Below are 24222 nucleotides of genomic sequence, written 5' to 3' on the forward strand. Positions count from 1 at the left end.
GGCGCAGGTTGGATCTGTGTGAATGAACACTGGGAGGACATGCCCACGCCCAGAGAGCAGGCATGTGCTTTGTTTCATTTCCTAGCAGAGACCGCAGGGAGCATCACCTGGTGATGATGGTAACTATGGCAATAACAGGCTTTCGGCGCCTTTTCTCCCAGCCATCATCAGCCTTCTCTCTTCCTCCCTGATGTGTGTGCCGCCTTAGCATTCAGTTATCAGAACTTCCCCGAAACTATCCTCATTACATTAACCTATGCAGATTGAGTCCTTTTTATCTTCACGCATAAATCCATGCCATCAGCGCCTTAATCATCTACGTAGCTCTTTTCGAGACTCTGTCCCATTTGTTGATGGCTTCAAGGCTGGCACAGAGCCACGCACGAAGGCCCAGGGATGACTGCTTGGGTCCTATCCCCTGGGTCTGTAGGAACCAAGCACTTTCTGATGAGAGCCTTGCCTGCTGCTCCCAGTATTTCACTCTGTCCCCACCGCCCACCCTCCAGCGTCCATGCTGATTAAAGTGAGGCCCCGAGCAGGACACAGGGAGAGGGCACACATGCTGTGTGGACTGTTGGACAGACGGACTGACAGATGGGCCAGCAGGTGGCCTCTCCACAAGGTCCTCCCCTGCCAGACCCTCTGACAGACAGAGTCACTGGGAAAGAAACAGGTGCAAGAAGGCGAGATTGTTGTTTTGACCTTCTGCCCTGAAGACTATTGATTTGTTTGTCAATAGAAACCTTAGGAGTCTATTCTGAAATAAAACACAAGCCCCGCGCCGAAGCAACCAAGCAAATGCAATCAGCACGTAAGAACAGCAGCACAGGAATGAGGAAGAAATGGAGAAACTGGCTGCCGGAGGGCGAAACCAGAGACACCCCAGGTTATAACGAAAAAGTTATGACTTTAATTATAAAAGAAACCCGCTTTACCTGTCTCTGTCAGACAGGAACTAAAGGGCTGCCTGCATTTTGCTAATACTTCTTGGAAGTGACACTTAACACAGAAGTGGATGGTAAAGCGTTATTAGTAAAAAAAATAAAAAAGAAAGAAAAGAAAAGAAAAAAGAAAAAAAGAAAGAAAGAAGGCTTGTGCAACCCTAGCAGCTCCCAAGGAGACGTGCTATGACCCAGCTGCATTATCATAGTATGTTTTTAATTTTTTTTTTAAATTGAGATACATCATGTGCTGGGAAGTACACAAAGCTTACAGGAACAGCCAATCAATTCCTGCATCTGTATACACCCCTATAACCACGGCTCCAATCAAGCTTAGAACATTTCCAGCAGCCCAGGAAGGTTCCCTGGTGGCTGCCCTCCCCCTCCTCCTGGAAAGATAGTACCCATCATCAAGGCCTCCATCATTTTAACTAACTTCTCCTCTTTTGAACTCACATACACATGTACTCTTTTGTGCCTGACGTCTTTCAACTCTGTCAGATTCACCCACACGGAGACAGGTATGAGAAGGCTTGCTTTCTCATGCTGTGTGAAGACTGCACGAGCATTCCATAATTTATTTACCCATTCTCCTGGCAACAGACATCTGGGCTGAATCCAGTTGGGGCTATTATGCACAAGGAGGCTCTGAACGCTGTCACATATGCATATCTCAACGAACAGATTTCAACATTCATTTCTGGTGGGAACATGCCCAGAAGTAGAACGGATGGATCCCAGCGTAAACACTGGCTTTCCCAGGCACTGCCCAGGAGCTGTCCCAAGCGCTCCCACCTTTGGGCACTGCTAACAGCCACACTCGAGAGTTCCAGTTGCTCCACATCCTCATCAACACTCGGTGCTATCAGCCCGTGGTATCGCAGTGCGGTTATGTGTTTTCCTGATGACTCATGACGGGTTAGCGGCTTTGCATTTGTTTATGGGCCATTATGCAAAGACACAGGAAGCGCTGAAGAAGACCATTCCCCTCAGCAGACGATCTGACGCCCCTACTTACCAGAGAAGGTCATTCGTGTGGCCGCAGATCTCTCTCAGATGCAGGGCTGTCCTAGCCGGATTCTCAGTGGCCACACTCATGCTTCTCTCCTCTGCACTTGTAGGACGGATGAGCCTTTCTGTCGAGGGCTGTCCGTCCACACCCCACTCTTTCCTGCAAATCCCCTTGTGCTGGCTCTCTCCCCTACGCTTAGCAACCTGGTCACCTTTCCAACCTTTCCAGCAATGCAGCATCTCCACCGATCCCCTGGACCCCGACACACATGGCCCGCCTGCTGGGGCCACTCTCTGCTCTACACCTGAGCTTCGGGAAAGTGTCCTGCAGTCACAGATTACGCCGTCCCTCTGTGTGGGCTACTCTCCACACAGAGCACGGGCTCCCCGCTTCACCACTTCTCGGACACAGCTCTGACACAGGTGGAAAGGCGTCCTGGTTGTTGCAACTAATGGGAGGAAGCTAATGGCTCCCTTCTTGGAATCATCTCTTCCTGGACTCTCATGCCCTGTGGGTTTCTCTTGAACTCCCCCACAGACGCCACTGTTTCCTCACGGTTGGTCTCTCACCCTTTTTCTCTAATTCTCAACCTTCTCATCACGTAACATTCACTCCCGTGTCCTCCATCCGTACACCGATGCTCCCAAACCTCTCTTCCTCACCCGGGTCTCCTTCCGGATCCCCTGCCGAGTCCAGGAGGCCACGTGGATACACCACGGGCATCTCGCGCTCAGGAACTTCAGAAGCGATCTCATCGTCTTCCCCACGGATCTGATTCTTGGAGGTTTCCAGGTTTCACAAATGGTACCACCAGCTGTCCGAGCCAGACCCCTGGAGTCCTTAACTCTCCCGTCTCCCGGGTCAGTTGCGAGGAGGCCACTTTCCTAACTCCCCCTTAGTAATGCTCTTCCCCTGAGGGCAAATTGGTTTTCCTTACCATGCCAACTCCAAACAGTGGAACGGATGCCTGTAGACTACTACTGAGAAGGATGGGAAGGCCATGCTGGCTCTTGGGGAGAAGGAGTACCATGATCCATAAATTATGTCTGCCACGGGCAGGGGTCAGGAAAGGAGTGCGTGGCCTCCAACCTCTGTATTTGCTGACTGCGGGTTTCATGCTGCCAGAAATATTCTTACTTTTTTTACGTACCTGACCGAAGCCTGCTAGCCTTTCAGGATACATCTTTATTCCCCTCTCCCTTCATTCCCTCGTCTCCTCAATTCTGCAGTTCGCACCCATCTACTGATCTCCTGGCCTGTCACAAGGCTTCTTACATACAATTTATATTCTAGGTCTTTATCATATCCTTTTGGCAAATCTGACCCCAAGAACATACTTTGAAATGCCTTCTGCACACAGAGTCCATGAATACTGCTGCTAAAGGAACAGCAGAGCCTGGGCTCTTTCTCTGGGGGGCCTCGGTAGACCCTGAGAGTGTTACACGCAGGACGGCAGCCCTCTGCCCTCCCCGGGGGAAGGAGAGGCGGACTCACCGAGCAGCTGGTTGGCAGAAGAGGTGGTAAGGTTAAACTGCTGTTCTAGGTACTTCCCCAAGAAGGCGGCAAAGCCAGCCACCACTGCAATCTCCATGCAGGCGGCCAGGATGATGCACGTGAACACGGGGTTGGACAGCAGGTGCTTGGTGACCTTCGGGATCACTGCAGGGAGAGACAAGCAGAGAGCCACGGTCACACACTGCACTCCCAGGTCTTCTGCCCCCCTGGGTCCCTTCTTGACACGCTTTTGTGTATCTCAGTAAACAGCCCAGGGTATCACCCAGTAGCTCAGGCTGAAACCTAGCGATGGGAAGTCACCCACAACTGTGAAGAGTCTGGCTTCAAAATACAGGCTGCTATTTAGCCATTTAAACTGAGAATGAACGCAACGAGGGAAACGATATCACACCTTTTCTTGGTTTACTGGAATTGGTAAGATATTTTATAAGCAATGACAAATTACTTCCATTTCCCCCCCCTGCCAAAAAAAGAGTTTGGGTTTGTTTCTCAAAGGAAAACATAGAATTTAATTATAAATTATAAATTGCAAATGTTATAATTACATCAGTATATATAAGCATATTTATCAATAGACCTAGGATAAATATTTGTGACTATATATGTATGTTAAGAAAATATGTTCAATCTTGGGGCGCCTGGGTGGCTCAGTTGGTTGAGTGTCCGACACTTGATTTTAGCTCAGGTCATGATCTCATAGTCATGAGATCAAGCCCTGCATCAGGCTCTGTGCTGAGCATGGAGCCTGCTTGGGATGCTCGCTCTCTCTCTCTCTCCCCTGCTCACTCTCTCTCTCTCAAAAAAAAAATAATACATACATACATACACGTGCTTATATATATATACTATATATATACATACACTATGCATATATATATATATATATATATATATATATATACACACATATACACACACATACATATATACATACATACATATATATGCTGAGTCAAACCCCACCTCTTCTCAACACATCTATGGCCAACTCCTTGGAAAAAGTTTCCATGAGTTCTCACATCGGGGAGTCCCAGAGCAACCCAACTAGGGTAGGGTCAAGACCAGTTGGGTCTTGACTTCTGATCTGAAATAATCATTCCCTAAACTGTAGCCCGTGGGATCAACTCAAATTACCATCCTGATCAAAACTTCCCCTTAGCAATCGGATGACACTTCCTACCACACCCCTTTCTCCCTCCAGTCCAGCCTGCCTGCTCCCATTCTTTCCTATCCCAAGCAGGCCCTCCCCACCTAAGGCTGTGCACTAGGGGCTCCTCCCTCTCCGGAGATGCTCTGCCCCAGATCTTTGCTACATTTGTTCCTTCACCCTCAGGTGGTCTTTTCTCATCATCCAGTCCCACCCAGAAGAAGCTGCCTGCCCAGCCTGGTGCCCGGGGCTCAGGTGAGAACCGACGACAGGCAAAAGCACTTGGTGACTTGTGCACCATATTAAGCACCACCAGAGTCAGAAGGCAGGTCTTATTGAGGTTATGCATTTCAATCTTATTTTATTATACTCTATATTTCTCAAAGCAGGTGGTTTCATAAACCACTTAAGATTCCGCACGTATATTGGTGCTTTAAAAAAATGTGCGATTTGTTGTTGTTCTTGTTGTGTTTTTAATTCTTTGAATGCAACCACATTATTTGGATCATTGCCAGCAAGTAGAATCCTTGATGTTTGTGGTGTTCCACCAGGTCCCCTCAACTACGGTACGGTGACATTTCCTGGCGGTGCGCTAGGGGTCCCTGCAGGTGCGGGTATTAGGGGACAACCCGTCGCTTCAATACTTATGCTGTTATTTTAATGTGTCCTTACAAAAAAGTCAACTGAAATGCAACTGATATATCCAATGTGTGCTTTCATGGCTCTCATAGCTTAAAACGATGCCAGGTTAAAACAAGGAGATTTAAAGTTATTTAAAGATAAGCCTTAGGTAAATAATGGTACGGGTGGTCAGCAGATACGGCGAAAAAAATTATAAAAGCGGTATGCCAGTGGAGTTAGGGAAACTCTGTTCTGTTGTGATAATAATATAGAATATTTGGCATGTGGTTCCACCTGTGTAAAGAGAAAAGATAAAATTAAGTCCCAGATGAAGCAAGTATTATCCTAAGTCTCGGAAGAACCCACCAGCGTTCATGGTCACACAAAATAAACAGGTGAGCTGGGAGTCTACAACTGCATTCCAAGGTGATGAATTAGCCAGCTGTCCTAAAGAAGAGAGCTAATTACACAGACTCAATCTCATCTCCTAGGAGATGAAACCTCTAAATGGCCCAACTAATTGGAATAAAATAATAATAGGGGATACATAAGGTTTTAATAATGTTAACAGACAAGCTCAATACATCAAAATGACAGAACAATGGGTCAGGAAATGGCAGATACGCACGGCTTAAAATTTATCATTTCCATGGAAGAGACCAAGCTTCAAAAATGAAACCCCCAAGAGAAGGATTTAAAGATCCTTTGACATAATGAGAAGAACACTCTTATGGGAATGGAGTCAGACAACTAGATGCTCAGAATCACTGTGGGCTGAGAAACTCTGTCCTACATCCCAACTAAAAAAATGACCAGAGCTGGTGGCCTCTTCTTTCCTGCAGTAGTTTCTCACAAAATTTACTAAAACCTTAGGAAGGCAACTGTTGGATGATGCAACCACGTACAAGAACGCACACATGCGCACACACACACCCCACACACTCAGAAACTTTAAATCTATAATATTCATTCATTTATACTTTTTTTTTTTGCAAACACACTGACCTTTACATGTGTTTTGTTTGTTTTTGCAGGGTTTCAAGCATTTAAGATAATCTGACTTCTTTAGGAACATCATTTCAAATAAATGATGCTAAAAGTGTCTAGTGTCTAAATCTGTGTTTAAACGTTGAGAAATTTTCCTTGGTTAAATACACATTATTTAAGAATCATACAAATATTTACAGGGATGTTGACTGTGCAAGATTTAAAAATGTGGACTGCTAAACAAATATGGAAGATGAATACATGGGGCGTAAACAGAGGGCAATGAGGTATCTGTCTTCATGTTCAAAAGCCCGTTGGATGTTAAGACTCCATCATCATAAATTACTGCTAATGAGTGAAGGCTGATTTGCTATTGTGTGTGGCACATTGCGATGGGGTAATGTGTCCGTGATGAGGGACTGGTTGGCTGTGTGGCACGGAACACCAACCTTCACGCTGTAGAGAGACAGGTATGGATCCCATCTAGCGACCACAGTACCTCCCTGTAATGAGTGAATACGAAAGCCCCCAGCTGGTTATGTTTGGCAGATAGAAACGCCGTCTCACGATCATCGCGTTCTTTTGTAATTAAGATGTCTAAACTCTGGAAACACTGCCAACAATCAATAGGCAGGTTGGGGACATTCCAGGAAAACAATCATCCCTTTCACTGCAGGCTTCATCTCCTTTGTTAGGGCGCAGACCATCCGCTGCTGAGCTGAAATCACCAGCATCCTTGAACTAGGAACTCTGCTCTCTGGCTCAGAAAGGACACCAGGGAGGATTTCGTTTTGATCACATTATTTGGGTCTTGGTATCTCCTTGTCCTTGATCATGGCCATCACGATTTATTTGGGGAAAGGGGAGGGTACCTCTCGACAAAAGAAACTCCGGTTAATGGAATGTTTTCATACTTCAGCAACCATTTTAATTATTCCAGAGATAATTCCACTTCAGTGGGGAAGATTCTTTGTTGAGATAGGAGAGCCTGCCTGCTTTTGTCTTAATACCTAATGACTAATTTCACATGGAATTAGATGTGAAAATTATTAAGTTTGAGGATCATCTGACAGAAGGCCCAGGGAAAACTCAGTGGATCTTATTTGCATGAAGAACATTCTTCTTCTTTTTTTTTTCCTCTACCAAGCCGATTCACTGCCAGAAATGACAGATTCCTTGTGTTCAGCTATTTTGCTCCCAGGTTCTTCCCTCCATCCCAGGTTTTATTGCAATGACTTGTAACTCTCTCAAAAGATTCCTTTTCAAAGGTTCAGCCTACCCTCCAAAGCCCCAGTTTGAAAAAGAGTATTAATTAGCTTGATCCTAGGGCCATCCCAGTATTTCAAGCCTTCTTCATTCAAATGGGTTGCTAAACCCATAAAATTCTAACCTTCCAAGGAGGCCGTAGCTAATGAGGTGGCCCAGACAAATAGAAACTAATGAACCAAGGCCACACCAGGCCACTGAACACCCCTGGTGCCCCTTAGCTCATTACTTCCCGCCCGCTGATTTAGCCTCCGAAGCTGGGAGCTGGGGTGGGAGGCAGCCTCACCAGCTGGGACAGACCTCACCTCTCCTCGGGAGCCAGATACCATCACCAGCAGGCTGGGATGGAGTTGAAAACAGCACCAGGGGGAGTTCTCCAGGGAAGATGGGTTTTCCACTGCTGTTTTCTGAAGACACTCCTGTAGGATTGAGATTTCTTGAAAGCTTGCAGGTCCCTCCAGGAGGGAAAAAGGCAGGTTTGGAGAAGTTGTGCGGACGGACGCCGACAGAGCATCGCGAGGGCGCCAAGCACCGTTCTAACCACTCCCACATCAAATCACATAATCCTCACAGCACACCTGTGATCCTGGGGCAAGGTACAGCCCCCACTTACAGATAAGGAAACCGAGGCAGGGAGTGGTTCCCAGGGTTGGGGAAGCACGGCAGAAACTCCAACCCTGGCACCGGCTGCCACAGAACGTGCTCTTAACGGGGTGCTATTCCGGTTCCGGTTTGCAGAAGCGCTGCTCTTGGCTGGAGGACTGAGCACGCAGACCCCGCCCCCGGTGATCGACGGTGCAGCTTAACGCTTAGAAATAATAATACAACAACTCCTATGGGAGCTGGGGAAAACGACTCAGGGGCTTAGTCTATGACTTTTTTTTTTTTTTTTTTTTTTTTTTTTTTCGGAGGAGGAGGACAGGAAGGGAGGGAAAGAAATGAGAGAAAGAAAGGCTTGCAGAGTCCCGTAAGGAGCCAGGGTGCCGGGATCTGAATTCCATCTCTAAGACTGAGAAGGTCTATGCCCAGAGCATGCCACCCTGTCCCACGGATGGCTGCGGGGATTAAATGAGACCCGTGCGTGCAAGCATGTGACTCAGCGCTCCTGGCACACAGGTAAGCCCTGGATGAGCATGAGGATAGTTAATGGCACGGAAGTGCTCCTTGGCTACGTTCCGGCGAGAGCCCTCAAGGTGGGGGACACCAGGCCTGCTGTAAGGAGGCCTCTGTGTGAGCAAACGCGACAAGTAAGCAGAGCTGGGAAGTGACTGGGGGGGGGGGAAGCGGGGCTCCTGGGAGCTGCCACTGGAGCCACTGGCTTCCCAAGGAGACGCCCTTCTGCAGCAGGCTGGATGGGTCAGGGGGTCAGGGGCACGCATCCTTGTCCACCGCCCTTCCCGGGACCTGATGGTGCCCGGGGATGTGCTTGCTGTGGGCCTCAGTGGTGCTGCCCTTGACTCAGATATTTCAGCCCTCAGGCTCGCTACTGAAATTGGCCTTGGCCTTCTTTTTCTTTCGTAACATTGCTGTCAATACATCCCGGTTAATGCTCCCAAGCAGGGGAGACAGAGCCAGCGTGTGCAGCTGTTTGGTAATTATGACAGCGACGGCCAATGCTTGCCGGGCCAGCAGTGTCAGAGGGCCAACATGCTAAGGGTCCTTCATTTCACTCCGAGGGCTATTCCGGCAGGGTGGTCTCACCATCTCATTGCGGACACAAGGAAAGCAAGGCTTGCCTGAGCGGCTGCCAAAACCACTCTCCTGGAATGCAAAACTCAGGTCTGCCTCCTCTCCAGAACCCGCTTCTAAATCTTCAGGTCTCTGCATGGGGACGGGAGTCAACGGAAAAGCGGTTTTCTGAAAGAGAAGTCGTCACGAAGCACTTCCCAGAGCGTAGGTCCCAGGAGCAGAAGAGAACAGGGCGGCGGAAGGAGCAGGGTGGGCCTAAGATACATAACAGCCTCCAGGTCACGACCAAATCCAAACGAAAGGGGACGGAAGAAGTAATGAAGAAGATGTGAATAAACACCAAAGTGGAGACATGACATTGAAGTCATGGTAGGGTACGTCCTAGAAAGCTTCCTGGCATGGCACAAATGTTTGGAGGTCACCAAGATGGGTCCCTTGTACCCCGTGCAGGCTGTCATCCGTGCACTAGTGTCCCCGGGACACCCCTGCCTGGGTCCTCCGGTCTCTCCCATGAGAGGAGCCACCTGCACACAGACATGGGGCAGCTCCAATCCTAGATGTGGGCACTGTGCCCGGTGAGAGCAGATGCTTAATAAACGCAAGATGGTTGAAAGAATCCAATAAATAAACACACTGCAGTCTCAAAAGGTAACTGTCACAATCTCTTAGGAAACATTCACTGTGGAAACCGAGACCACGGGTCACATTCCACAGGCTCATGGGCCATGACGGAAGTGGGAATAAGTAGCTAATGTGGCCATTTCCACTGCTGATTCTAGAAGTACCTACATCATTCCCTTGGGTGGGGTGGGGAGAAGTCCAGGTGGGAGGGGAAGCCTGGTGTCAGACAGCCTTCTGGAAGCGAGTGCCTGCTATGTACAGGCCCAAGACTGGCTGACTTGGGCTCATTGTGACCTCGTCGCTGCAGATGAGACTGTCCCCCAGGCTCTGTTCTGGGCTGTTGGGGGACCCAGGGGAGCTTCCTGGAACCCTCTCGTTGCCAGCTGTGAGACAAGCAGCTATGCGGCTTCCATTTACCCGTCTTTGGTAACAGGCCGAAGGTACCATGTCCCGTGGATGGAGAAGGTCATGGTTTGAGCAAACAAACAAGACGCCATCGGAGCAGGAAACGAGGATTTAGACTAAAACCCAAGCATCCAATGGGTGTGGACTGGCCAGGGAAACCCAGAGCCAATCAGTCCTATTTCTCATTTTTAATTTTTTTAACGTTTATTTCTTTTTAAGGAAAAGAGACACAGAGCATGAGCGGGGGAGGGGCAGAGAGGGAGGGAGACACAGAATCTGCAGCGGGCTCCAGGCTGTCAGCACAGAGCCCAACGCGGGGCTCAAACTCACAAACCACGAGATCATGACCTGAGCCGAAGTCGGACACTTAACTGACTGAGCCACCCAGGCGCCCCTATCAATCAGTTCTATTCTTTTTTAAATCCCCAGTTCCTCATAACACCGCCAAGAAGGCCCGAGAGAAAAAGATTAGTGGTGGGGGCACATTAGCTGGCTTAAGTCCAAGCACCCCCAGAGGCACAGCTATCTCCTGCAGCTTCAAATTGGTGACCCCCGGGAGGCTGAAGTCGGAAAAACAGCATGGTGAGACAGAGAAAGGCGCCTGGGACTCTGGAAGCTGTCTCAGATGCAACTGTTGCGTCTTTCTGTTGTCAGACGGAGCAAGCAGAGAATGACTAAAGAAATAAAGAGCCTTTCGTAAGCAAAATGCCACTTTTGTAACTTCAGGCCAGCCCCTAGGAACCTCTCCGGAAGCATGATGCGCCATATCAGCGGTGGCATTTAGCATTCACGAAAACTCTGCCTGTAGGGGAACGCACGGCTAGAAAAAGAAAGAGCAGCGCTCACAAGAGAAATGGTGGATTTCGACACCCAAGTTGATACAAGTGCCCGTCTCTAAGCCCTAACGCTACCTCCTGAAGTGCTGCATTTACCACAGACCTTCTCAGAGCCTTCAATGTGCTAATGTCACTGTGGACCTCCCAAATGGGTCATGTCACACACTGTCCCAAGCTTATTTCACGCGAGGGTCTCCTCCCCACATTTCTTCTTATTTGCAACTGTTGCAGAAACAACTCTGATGGAAACCCCCCAAAGGACCCTCACCACCTCTTGTATTTGTTTTCAGTTGGGGTTTCACTTAGAATCGCCGGAGAGCTTTAAAGACATCCAGGTGCCTGGACCACCTCCCTCTTCCCTAACGGACTCATGGAATCAGTCTCTGGGGGTGTAGCCGGACTGTGGGCGTGTTTCAAGAACCCCACAGGTGATGCTGAGTCAAACCCCCAGCTGGGAAACAATGGCTCATAAAGTCCAGACACTTCAGAAGAGCAATGCAAACGCCCTCCATCATCCATTCATAATTTTACCGAAGACTTACTGAGTGGCCTCAGATACCGGGAACTCTGCTAGGTGCAGGAATGGACACCGGACTGTATTCTACCACGACCTCTTCTAAGTCCTAGTCCCCAAAACCAGATGTCTCTCTCCCACCCCCATCTTGGACATTTTTTTAAAGTTTGTTTGAGAGAGAGAGTGTGGGCATGAGCAGGGGAGGGGCAGAGAGAGAGAGAGAGAGAGAGAGAGAATCCCAAGCAGGCTCTATGCTGTCAGCACAGAGCCCGATGCAGGGCTCGAACTCATGAACCATGAGGTCATGACCCGAGCCGAAATCAAGAGTTGGATGCTTTCCTGGCTGAGCCACCCAGGCGCCCCTTGGGCATTTCTGCCCCCTGCCTCTGTTTGCACCTGCCCCTGGGCCTAGAAGCCTTTCTCCTCCCTCCACTCACAGGGATCCTGCTCACCCTTGCACAGCAGGCTGAAATGCTACATGCTTTCTGCACCTGTCTTCAGGTCCTCCCTGTGGACTCAGTATATCCCTCCAAACCTCCTGCGATCCCCACCACCTTATATCCTTATTCTGGTAACATTTCCTAAAGGCCTGAAGAGTTTACCTGAACAAGAGAGTCCTGGGGTCCCGTGGCATAAAACAACACCAGCCAGCTTTCCTTAGAGCTGGTTTCCCAAGGGCCTTTAATACTCGAATATAACCATCTGAGTCTCCAAGAGGGTCACATAGTACACAGACATTTCCTCAGGCTTATTTGGCTACGTAACCTTCCTCGCTCCCCCCACGGATTTGTTTTTCCCTGAGCATCTCTGAGGACTCGTGTTCCAAGGAACCCCCGTTGGGAAATGCTGTCCTCTGGTTGTTTCCTTCCTTCTTTCTTTAAGAAACCACTCGTGGGGTTGCCATGGGGTGCCAGGCACCACGCTGGGTACTGTCTCATGTTATCTCAGGTGCTTTCTGGAACAACTTGCATCCTGTTCACAGACATAACGCCCCAGCACATCCTCCACCAATGCTGGTCAGAACAGGAGGAAGCCACTGGCCAGACTGGTCCTGGGGACCTGCAGGCACGACTCCTGGGCACAGCAGCATGTGAACCACACAGCCTGGCACGGGGTTCCGAGCATTTGGGAGGGTGGGGATGGTGTCCTTGGCCACAGGATCAGGAAGCAAGATTTTAATGGGAAGTCCACACGAGGGGAGAGCACATTTCTGGAGACAAATGGCATGATCAAAGACACTCAGCCATTTCGCCTGCAGAACAAGGGCTCTCGGAACGCCGGCTCCTCATAATCACGTGATGCTCAAAGGCACAGGCCCCTCATTAAGGAGAACGTGGCAGACGCTGGCTGCTAGCTGGAAGAGGATAGAGGAGGCCCGGCACAGTTCTAGAAGCCAGAGGCGTGAGCCGCATCCCTCCGCCAGGCTGGTACACGTGGGGCTCCTGCGGAACACCGGGAGAGCAGTGGGTGCGGAGGGCTAAGCACCCAGCCCCAGCCCCAAACACCCGGCAGAGGACTCGCACAGCCCAAAGTCACCGGGGCAAGTCCGCCCGAGCCACTGGGCCAGCAGCCCCTCCCCCACGTGGGCAGGTCACCTGTGGGTTGGCTGTGGCACTCAGCACAGGTAGAGCTCCCACTGAGCCTGCATCCGTAGGTGGATCAAACACAGGCCAAGACCCTGGGAGGGGGCTGGGGGTGAGGACAGCTTGAAGGAAAGCAGCAGACTGCTGGGCGTGGCAGCACACGTCCAGTGATCCCCGTATCCCCCCCGTTTATCAACGGTGCACCAAGCACCGATGTCCAGGAGCAGGGGCAAAATAGAGGCAGGGCAGAGTAAGGGAATCATCACTCAGGCAACGGTAACGTTAGGACCATGACACGGAGAGCAACATGCCCGGGAGGGCAGGGAAATGTCCTTGGGGATGTGACTGGGAGCTGAGGCCTGATGACGGGACCAGAATTCCAGCCGAGGGAACGGCAAATGCGAAGTCTGGGGAGCAAGGGAGCCTGGGGATGGAAGCCGGTGAAGGGAGGCTGGCGTGGAGGGACAGGGCGGCAGTGGTGTGAGAAGAGGCTGCGAAGCCCCACGAAGGGCTCCACCTCTGTCCCTTTAAGCAGCAGGTGGTCACAGGATCAGACGCATTCTGCAACCCCTGTATTGTGCACACAGACCAGCGGGGCAGGGCCGACTGGAATGCAGGAGACAGCAGAGCAGGCCGGAGACGGATTCAGGTGGTAAAGTCAGCAGAGCCCAGGGATGGATGGCATTAGGAGGGCAGGAGGGTGGAGAAGGTAACAGCGGGGGCAGATTTCATCTCCCCTGAAAGTCAAGGTCCCTTGGGGCTGAGCAAGTAGAACAAGCAAGGCCCCTTGGAGCTGAGCAAGGCCCCTTTGGAAGAGGAGCACGTGGAACAGAGAGAGGGGACATTTCTCTGACGCAGGAAGGGTCTCTGTTCAATCAGCCCCAGGCTGACTCCCCTCTTCTTCTCAGGGCATCAACAGTCCAGTGAATCCTTGAGGGGATACAGCGGAAAGAGCTCAGGATCTGAAGTCCGGGCACCTGGCCCCATTCCTGGCTGCATCATCCCCAACACTGGCAACCTGGGAACCTAGTTTAACCCCAAGCTCTGTGGTTTGATGGCTGGAATGGAGATTAGTGGCATTCATCAGCCGGACTGTCGGGACCCAGTGGGAACTCCCTGCGAGTGCTTGGGAACTCATACACCATCCTCCGCGTTTTGGGGGTGGTTTTTAAGACTCTGAGCCTGAAGCCCCGCCCGAGCCCTGCCAGCTCAGCTGTTCCCTGCCATCACCCGGTTCATCTATTTTTCTGGGACAGGAAGAGGCCACTTGGCAGTCAGCATGAAGTGCACAGAGACAAGAGCGTGCAGCTTTTAACTGCTCCTCTCTTTCAGTGATCAAAGGCAGGGCTCTCTGCTCAGATTTTAAACCTCTGGAACAGTTACACTCATCCCAGCTAGAAAGCCCATCAGAGGGCTAGGATGTGCCAATGCTTACAGGGAGTGGGTTCCTCCCCTCCCTTTTAGCCTCTAGCCTTGTCTAGAAGACCCACTGTTTTAGGGTACACCAGTGCTGTTGCAAGCAGGGCTGGAGTTCAAGTACGCTCTGTTGAAAAGTCAGCTAGCACCTGCTGATGCCACTTTTCCTTAAAGAGAGAGTCCATTTATTGCCCCAAGACGTAGCACAAGACACGCACCGGAGGGGCACCTGGGTGGCTCAGTCAGTGAAGCTTTGCTGACAGCTCAGAGCCTGGAGCCTGCTTCCAATCTGTGTGTCCTTCTCTCTCTGCCCCTCCCCTGCTTGCGCTCTCTCTTTCTCTCAAAACTAAACAAACGTTAAAAAAAAAAAAAGAGGGGGCGCCTGGGTGGCTCGGGTGGTTAAGTGTCCGGCTTCGCTCAGGTCACGATCTTGCGGTTCATGAGTTCGCATCCCGCATCGGGCTCTGTGCTGACAGCTCAGGGCCTGGAGCCTGCTTCAGATTCTGTGTCCCCCTCTCTCTCTGCCCCTCCCCCGCTCATGCTCCGTCTTGAAAATAAATAAACACTAAAAAAAAAATTAAAAAAAAAGAAAAGAGGAGAGTGCCTGTTGTCTTCAGGCAACCAGACAGAACGTGATGGGGAAGGCGTATAGCATAAGGCTACTGAAGGAGCCGGGATCCGAACCATCAAAGCCCCTCTAGGGCAACTGACACCTGAGACAATTTCCAAATAAAACACAAAATACGGATGTGAGATTTAACAAGCTAGCTGGTGATAACACTGTACATCTGTCTATAACAACCCCCTGAATTCCTTCCTCCCTCTGGGTCTTGACTTTCCCAAATCGTTCCACAAACCCTGAGCATCTAGATCCAGGAGGCCACACTGTCCTGCCCACCCCCCCCCACTCCGCCCTGTCCCCCAGCTCTGGCATAGAGAGGAGGAGTGGACACAGCTGCGGACACAGAGAAGGTTGTGAGGGGGTGAAGAAAGACAAATCAGCAAAACGTTCTGAAGAACAAGGTTGGGCAAGGGAGGCTTTAGAGCCAGGGCACAAAGAAAAAGCTACTTGGTGGCACAACTGAGATGCAGAAACGTGTCTTGGGTTTGCAGACTCCCACCCAGGAAGACACTGGAGCCTCACAAACCCAAGCATTTGGCTGCCTGCTGCCTGCTTTGTTAAACAGTGATGTGACAGTCACTATAAGACGGGGACTTCCGGGCTGTGCAAGAAGTAACAGCTTCTCTACACAGTTAAAGACCACCACTCTGGGCTTTCTGTCTCTCCTCTTCTTATCAGGGTTGCAAACCCAATAATGGCCAACTTTGTTACAAAGAGACCCTCGAAGCCCACTTTTTGGGGGAGAGCACCCTGAACAATGAACCACAAGCCTGAACTCCTACCTCCCGGGAGCTTGGTTTCCTCATCTGTAAACAGGAATAAGTGAAGTATCAACCAGACACCGTATGTGAAAGCCAAACGGAGTTAAAGCAACACGGCCAAGGTTGCCTGACTAGGAAGTGGCTGAGCTGGGTGTGAACCCAGATGAGCAGCCCCACTGCTCTCCCAGGAGTGGGGGGACTGTCCCAGGCCCAGGAGGGAAGAGGATGGGCCAGGTGCTCCTGGCACAGTGCCAGCTCTTCCCAGAGGCCTTCCCTATCTGCAAGGCATGGCGGGGGACACGGACAGATGGCTGGAGAAGAAACCCATAGGCAAGCTCAAATGAAACAGAGGAGGAGTTGCAACACATATATTTTTGGAGCAACGTTCATTCCTCCACGTACAATGCCGCTCAGTTCATCTGTACTCATAAATGTGCAGCACACTGCCAGGAGACCCCGGGGGCTTCCAAGGTTGCAAATGGGATCAAGAGTTTGGGAGCACCAGGGACACCACGTGGTGCTTTTGGAGGAAACGTCCATGTGGCTAAAACATCGTCTCGCGTGGAAAAAGAAAGGATGTAAACCACCACGGCCCCCCCGTCCACGTGCTGGCACATGTAAAACTTGTTTATTAGCATAATAGCTCCCATCACTGTATCCTGGCTCCTGGGGATTCTTCTAGAGACGCTGCTTTCCTTTCCTGACATTCTTTAGGTCCATTAACAGACCTACTGCCTCTGGGAACTGTAATTCTAAATTAAAAATCATGAATTATCAGAAGTGGAGCCCGTGCATGCACAGATCACAACCTGTGATCACTATGACCTATAGTGAGTCTCAGACCTGTCCACCCAACTACGTACTGGTCAGTTCAGCCATGGCGTGTCCAACGCTCACTTGGCCGTTGCTTTAACTTGGTCTTTTGCACGCCTCCCCCTGCTACGACGCAAGCTCTAGAATAGAAGCTTCCTAGGTTACTAGCACCGTGTCCCTGGAGCCTAATAGGGTCTCAACACATGCTGACGAAATTGAACAAACGGAGTCGATGAGCAACTAGATCATAACCCAAGAATTCTGAAGACGTGACATCCCTCAGCCTCTGACGCAGGAGGTGGGCTCTCCCCTGCCGGTCTGCTGTATTTCTGTCGCCCCTTCAGTTGCTCGCTACTACAGTCCTTTGCATGTTAGGCTGCCTTTGCTGGCTTGCTGGTCTGTCCCTATGCTGGATGGTGAGTACTCGGATGGCATGATTGTGTCTTTTCATCTTTGCACCCCCAGAGATGAAAGGTAAGAGATTACTGCTGTAGCTCTTGCAATCAGAGCCCTTGCAATCAATCACTCTGGGACAAGGAAAGACCCATAAAGGCTGCCACTGCTCTGGTCGAGGATGTCCTCTGCAAGGCCACTCACGTCAGCCCTATTTATTCCTGCGGATCTGGTTACTGGGATATTCTGTGTGGCTGCCTGCACCATTAGGGCAACAGTAGGCATCTCCCTCTAACCAGCTGTTTGCGGGGGGAGGGGGGAGCTCTTCTATTAAGATTTCTGAGGGCCCAAGTCAAGGTGCCCTCTGAGGACACAAGGTGGGTGGCCTTCTCATCCACCTATGCATTCTGGAACTCAGAGAGTTGGCTTTTTTTTTTTTTTTTTTTTTTTTTTAACGTTTTTATTTATTTTTGGGACAGAGAGAGACAGAGCATGAACGGGGGAGGGGCAGAGAGAGAGGGAGACACAGAATCGGAAACAGGCTCCAGGCTCTGAGCCATCCGCCCAGAGCCTGACGCGGGGCTCGAACTCACGGACCGCGAGATCGTGACCTGGCTGAAGTCGGACGCTTAACCGACTGCGCCACCCAGGCGCCCCGAGAGTTGGCTTTTAAGACCTTCTTTGGGCAATTCCAAATTTCTACTTTGGTAGAAACGATTACAGAATATGGATTCAGACATAACATTAGGTTATTAATTAGTCTCATCTGAGGATTAACGCAAATTCTTCCGATCCCTAATGAATAGGCACTATGAACAGTCAGTCTTCTGCAGGCAGTGCTTTAATTCTCCCGGCCACACTGTCACTTAGGAACGCAGCTACAACTGTGTACTTGTGGAAACGAAGCGTGGAGAAGTTAATGATCCCAGCTCTAGTGAACAGCCGAGTGGGGACCTGGGCACAGGGTGGCCTCAGCTCCTCCCCATGGCTCTTAAGCATCTCCAGAGAAGGTGCACTTCATTATACAAAAGATCGGTAAAGAGACTGTCACCTAGTTTCCTTTTTTTTTTTTAATTTTGTTTTAACGTTATTTATTATTGAGAGAGAGAGAATGTGCAAGTGGGGGAAGGGCAGAGAGAGAGAGGGAAACACAGAATAAGAAGCAGGCTCTAGGCTCTGAGCTGACAGCAGCGAGCCAGGACATGGGGCTTGAACCCACAAACCGTGAGATCGTGACCTGAGCCCAAGTCGGACACTTAACCAACTGAGCCACCCAGGTGCCCTGACTGTCACCCAGTTTCTAAAGTGACCACTGAAAGACTGTCGCTGCTGACAGGTGTTCCCGGACCCTGCAAAGAAGCGACCATCCACCTTCCTCCTGGCACAGCCTCAACGAGAAGGAGTGCCCCAGCCTTGCGTTTTCCCGCTTCAAAAACCCAGCAGGTTCTCTAGGGATCCCCTCGAAGGGCTCCTGTGACTCAAGGGGCCCTGCACAGACCTCGCAGCGGGGAGGGGGGCCGTGACGGACACCAAGCAGCTCGTCCCCATTTGCCTTGAAGAGACCCTACCAAATGGGGCAACGACCCGGGGGTGGGACGGGGTGGGGAGGGCTGCTTCTCATTCTCACTCCACATCACTGTGTGTGTCTCGCCATTCTGTCAGAAGAGATGTGTATTCTTTTCCTTCTAAAAACAACTGGGAGAGCTTTGCCGCGTTCTCAAGTGTGACTCTGTTATTAAGACTGAGTTAATACTTCTTTCGGGAGGAACACATCTCTCATGAAGGGGATGGAGCGACTCGAAGGGAATGCACTTTGGATGTGGCTTTTGAAGAATGCCTCTTTCAGGCAAAGGAAGCCCTACTTCCAAGGTCCTTCCCTGCTCCAACGCGCTAGTACGCGGTGGCCTCAAAGACTCTGAGGGTTCCATGAGAGGTCTAGAACCTTCTTCCAACGGACATTTCTGTTTAGGATGCAGCAGGTGCTATAATGACCAGTGAGGGTCTGCTGGGGAGACTGGTCTGCTGCCCCTCTGCTAAGTGGTAGTTACTCTGCCTTTTGTTTTGTTTTGTTTTGTTTTGAAACATCAGGTTGGTTTCTCAGGGCTAAAGGGAAGCAGAGGACCAGAGAAAGCAAACCATGGGAACAAGCGTGGTGCTACCTCAAGCTCCCCGGCACCCAGTCCTGACGGTGAACCTCCCCCCCAGCGGCCTAGCCCCGCCGTTACTCTGCCCCCCGCCTCCCGCCACGTCCAAGGCGCTGCTACCTTTCAGCTGCTGAAAGCAGGAGGCGCTGCTGTCCGGCTCCAGGGGGTGCCTCAGGACCCCGTTGCTGGGCTTGGGTCTCTCGTACTCTCTTTCGGGGAGCATGGCCTGCTCGCTCTCCATGGCAGGGTCTGAGTGCGGGGGCAGAGACTGTGGAAACCCGAACATCAAGAGGGAAGAGAAGAAGAGTAAGGCACCACAGAGCAGAAAGCCGCCCCACCAGGCTCCGATCCAGCGGGGGTCATCCGGGGTGATGTCCAGGTTACCTGCAACGAGAAAGAGCAGTGAGGAGGAGGGGCCGCGGCAGGGCCGGGACCTGGCTGAGCTTTCGAGTCGGCTGCACAGACAGGAGAGGGCTCTGGAAACGGCCTGGGGTTGGGGGCGGGGGGGTGCGTGGAAGGGGGGGTAGCGGGGACTGGACGCCACACAAAGCTGCCTTTTGTTCCATGTCAGTGCTTCTGTTTCTCCCAAAGCTGAAGGCTGATTGCTTTCCCTCCTTAATTTTCTTGTCTCCTCTGTGTTTCTATCAGTCTAAACAAAAACAGTGAGAAGCCAGACACCCTCTGAATTAAGGCTGGAACTGACTGGCTAGGCAGAGCTGCTGAGGTGCACGGACGAACGCACGAAGGCACACAAGCATTCACGGTCAAGGGTCAATTTTCACTACGGACGCTCACCGGCACCCCTCAAGCAGCAGCTCATCTGACAGGCCGTCTCATACCCCACGCCCCCTCTTAAATCGGGTTCCCAGATCACAAAGTGGCGGGGGCGGGGGCACGGGATGAAATCCAGAGCCAGGGAGACCTGGAGTGAAACCCTGCTGCTCGCTTCTCACCGCAGGACCCCAGGCTGGTGATCTGAACCCTCTGTACCTCGCTGACTGACCTGCGGGATGATGAGGAGGAGGACAGTACCTTATGGAGTCTATGGGGAAGATCAAATGAGCCACACCAGATACAAAGTGTTCAGCAGAGTCCTTGCCACGTGCTTGGGCGTTTCAATGGCGTTAGCCCAATATTTACGGCCGGGGTCCTGTTACCGAACTGCCAGTGGACAGGTTCATTCAAATCTTGAGGGTGGCCTGTGGCTTGGGCAGTCCTTTATTAGAGAGCTCTGCAGGGCTTAAAGGCAGTGTGCACGCAGTACGGCTGTCTTGTGCTATTACTTCTGTGATTCCTTCTGTGATTCCCCAGCTGAAGTCATGAAGACATAAACTATAGCTTACCCCTCGGTAGATTTTCTTTTTTTGGGGGGGGGGTGTCTTTCTCTACAACTGCTTTTCATAGAGCACTCCCAGATGAGCTGCTCAGAAATGTCTCTTTGGTGATAATCGCATGCTTCTGGAGCCCAGAAGGAAATTCTTGGAGACAGGAGCATGGCATATGAGCTAAGAGCTAACAGGGCTGCAGGCCTGGACCAGATGGGTGGACAGGCTTGGGAAGAGGAATGACCACAGACACCGGGTGAGCACTTCACCATTGGCAAAACCCTCCCTGAAGACTCGTCAGTTCCTGCTAATGAAAATCCCAGCCATCGTTTACTGAGGGCTTGCTCTGCACCAGGCAGCACGCAGAGTGTATTTTTTTTTAATGTTTATTTATTTTGAGAGAGAGAGAGAGAGAGAGAGAGAGAGAGAGAGAGAGAGAGAACACACGGAGTAGGGGCAGAGAGAGAGGGAGAAAGAATCCCAAGCAGGCTCTGTGCTATCCAGCTCAGAACCCAGCGTGCGGCTCGAACTCACAAATGGTTGAGATCAGGACCTGAGTCCGAATCAAGAGTTGGATGCTTAACCAACTGAGCCACCCAGGCACTCTATGCAGGGTGTATTCTTACCTGTTCTGACCAACCCTCCCCACAACCCTACAAGGTAGAGTCTTCTATGATCCCAATTTTACATAGATAGGAACATCGAGGCTTAGAAAGTTTAGGTACTCTGCCCAAGTTCACAGAGCTGAAGACTGGGCCACAGGCGTCCAGATGCCAAGGGCCATGCTCCTTATCACTTTGCTACACGGCCCCTCTGGACTGCCTAAGACTTTGTTTTGGGCTCCCTGAGCGGATGATTAATTCCTGCGCTTTGTGCAACGGGCCGAAGACCACCAACTTTGTCGGCAGGTGGTGAGTTGGCCTTTACAGCATTGGTGGTCTCTCTTCTGGAGGCTTTGACATCAACCCAGCAGCTGCATCTAGGGCACTACAAAGGACCAGATGCTTTTGCGTAGCTGCATGTCAGAGAAGAGAAGGGTATAAGCTTTGGCAGGCTTAGGGGTGAATCATGGCCTTGCTGCTCACTAGCATGGGATGCTGGGCAAGCTACTTACCCTCTCTGAGTCTTAGTTTGATCATTTGCAAAATAAAGCTGACATCCACCCAGATGGCTTGCAAGGAATAAAGGTAATGAGCAAGAATCACTTGAAACATAGTAGGCTCTTAGTATATGGCAGATCCTATTATTTCTACTTATAAGTGTATATTTACAGGAACGGGAATTTCAAGAAACAGGTTTTTTAAAATATTTGAGAGAGAGAGAAAGAGAATGAATGAGTGGTGGAGGGGCAGAGACACACACACACACACACACACACACACACACACACACACAATCCAAAGCAGGGTCCAGGCTCTGAGCTGTCAGCCCAGAGCCCAACGCAGGGCTCGAACTCACGAACCGTGAGATCATGGCCTGAGCTGAAGTCGGACACTCAACCGACTGAGCCACCCAGGTGCCCCTGAAACACATTATCTATCTATCTATCTATCTATCTATCTATCTATCTATCTATTTATTTATTTTTTTTAAGTATGGGAAAGCTTTCAAAAGGCACGAGGAAACCCAAGGTGATCTTCAAAGCATCTTTATGCAAACTAGAGAAGAGAGAAGAAGTCAGACTGCCTCCGGTAGCTGAGCAGGAAGGATTGTTTCCAGTCACTTACAGTGTTTCTTCACCAGCTGCCAAGCAATGAATGAAAACAAAAGACGTAAAAAGGGAGCCCTGGTATCTCCCTCCATTGTCAATGGGCTCCATAAACGGGGAATTGAAAGCTGGCAGATGTGAGCCAGCAGAGAGAGAGAGAGAGAGAGAGAGAAATCCTGGCAGTTGTTTAGGGGGAACAAAATTAGTAGCACGTAGAGAGTCATATTTTAGTTAGGAAGTTAGGGAGTCTCTTCTATGTGTGAGGAAATATCCCAGGGAGAGGGGCTATGGTAGGGAGGCGGATGTTTATGTGCCTGTGTCAACTCGCTCCCTGTAGGTATGCGCACGTGCATGGAAAGCCAGCGTTTGCTCATAATTTGTAAGACAGGGAAGAGTATGTGATGTGTGTCAGACCAAGGCCTGCCTGTTACACGCGCCGGGGTGGGGGGGTGGGGAGGGGTGTAGGAAGGCGTGGTAGGGCGGCAGGGTTTTGTAGATCTAGGAAAATCACAGTTGACCATTTTCGGAAGTACTGATTTTTTTTTTTCCTCCTCTCTCCATCTCAACTATCCCGAGCACTGTGGCAGAGAGAGAAAGAACCTTCTGAGAAGAAACCACTCAGCTTTGGAGCATGCTGCCCTCAGGTCCAGGTTGGGGGTGGAGTTTTAGTCCCGATTTTTTCGTGGTTCACAGGAAGATGACGCTGGAACCCAGCCTGAGACAAGTCCTTGCTGAAGCACCTCCTGAGAGGGGATGGGGGAAATCCCTCCCCACCTGCCTGCCAGTCACCGGTCAGCAGAGGCCAGCATTACCAAAGCTGACGGAGACTTGTCTATGTCAGCTGGCAAAGAATGCGGTGGTAGATGTTACCGAGGTCTTCGTTCGGATCTCCTCGTCTGAGAACACGAGGATTACATCTCCCTTGGGCGTAGCCAGGCACCACAGAACTCTGTCATTGAAATGTGAGCACGGGGACACGTGTCACTTCCGTGGAGAACCACAGGTGAGCCGGCACCTGACTTGCCATGCTCTTTTGCCCTGCCTGATCATAGAAGCACATGAGATCCTCCGGGGACGGTACCCGAGGTAACGATGAGCAGACGCACGGTATATACAGCACGAACGAGAAACAAACCTTTAGTGTTACTAAACAACTAAGATCTTGGAGGTGTTTGTTACCACAGCAGAACCAAGCCTACCCTGACTAGTACAAAAGGCTTATTGGGAAATAAAAAGTCATGTTCTTTAGGAACAGTGATCCCGGGAAGGCTTGAAATAGTGAAGTACCATTTCGGGTACAGGTGGGCAATGGGGTGAAAACCTCTTTGCTTTTCTTGCAATTTGGCCCCCATGGAGTATCTGGATCTTATTTTCTTCTTCTTCTTTTTTTATAAGTTTATTTATTTTGGGAGAGAGAGAATCCCAAGCAGGCTCCACGCTGTCAGTACAGATCCTGATGCAGGGCTCGATCTCACTAACGGTGAGATCATGACCTGAGCTGAAACAAAGAGGTGGACACCTAACCGACTGAACCACCCAGGCGCCCCTGTAGTGTCTTGATCTTAAAACAAATACAGCAGGGTCAGCTTTTTCTGGAAGACTGTGGTCAGTAAGATGTCCAGAACAAAACCAAGAAGCACCCATCTGTCTCGTTTACTTGATATAGCTCATTGCCAATGAAACTGCAACCGTGAAGAAAAAAAGACACTGGAAAGAATGGGGTGGAGACAGTATCCCAGGCTGGGGGAACAGCCCGAGCAAAGACGCGGCATCCTCAGGGGACTCTGAGCAGACTAGCTACGCTCTACCCAGGCACTCATCAGACCCTTGGCCATTCCAGGCGTGGACAAGTGAAGCAAAGCATCGCTGTGATGGAGAGGTCTGCCTGCCAGGAGATCGGCAC

The 24222-nt window shown here is 50.7% G+C and overlaps 1 protein-coding gene across 3 annotated transcripts in view; it reads right to left on the bottom strand.

The window, feature by feature from the left end:
• SLCO3A1 (solute carrier organic anion transporter family member 3A1) overlaps positions 1 to 24222 on the bottom strand; it is a 313999-nt gene that overhangs the window by 51004 nt on the left and 238773 nt on the right. For all 3 annotated transcript variants that reach the window (XM_047086721.1, XM_047086723.1, XM_047086720.1), the window contains exons 4-5: positions 19407 to 19670; positions 3448 to 3612 (exon numbers count right to left, since the gene is read on the bottom strand). In XM_047086721.1, coding sequence (XP_046942677.1) covers positions 3448 to 3612; positions 19407 to 19670 — 429 coding nt within the window. The remainder of the gene's footprint in view (positions 1 to 3447; positions 3613 to 19406; positions 19671 to 24222) is intronic.

Source organism: Lynx rufus, unplaced genomic scaffold (genome assembly GCF_022079265.1).
Source record: "Lynx rufus isolate CCGP_SWC_20201006 ecotype Redwood Valley unplaced genomic scaffold, mLynRuf1.p SCAF_21, whole genome shotgun sequence".
NCBI lineage: Eukaryota > Metazoa > Chordata > Mammalia > Carnivora > Felidae > Lynx > Lynx rufus.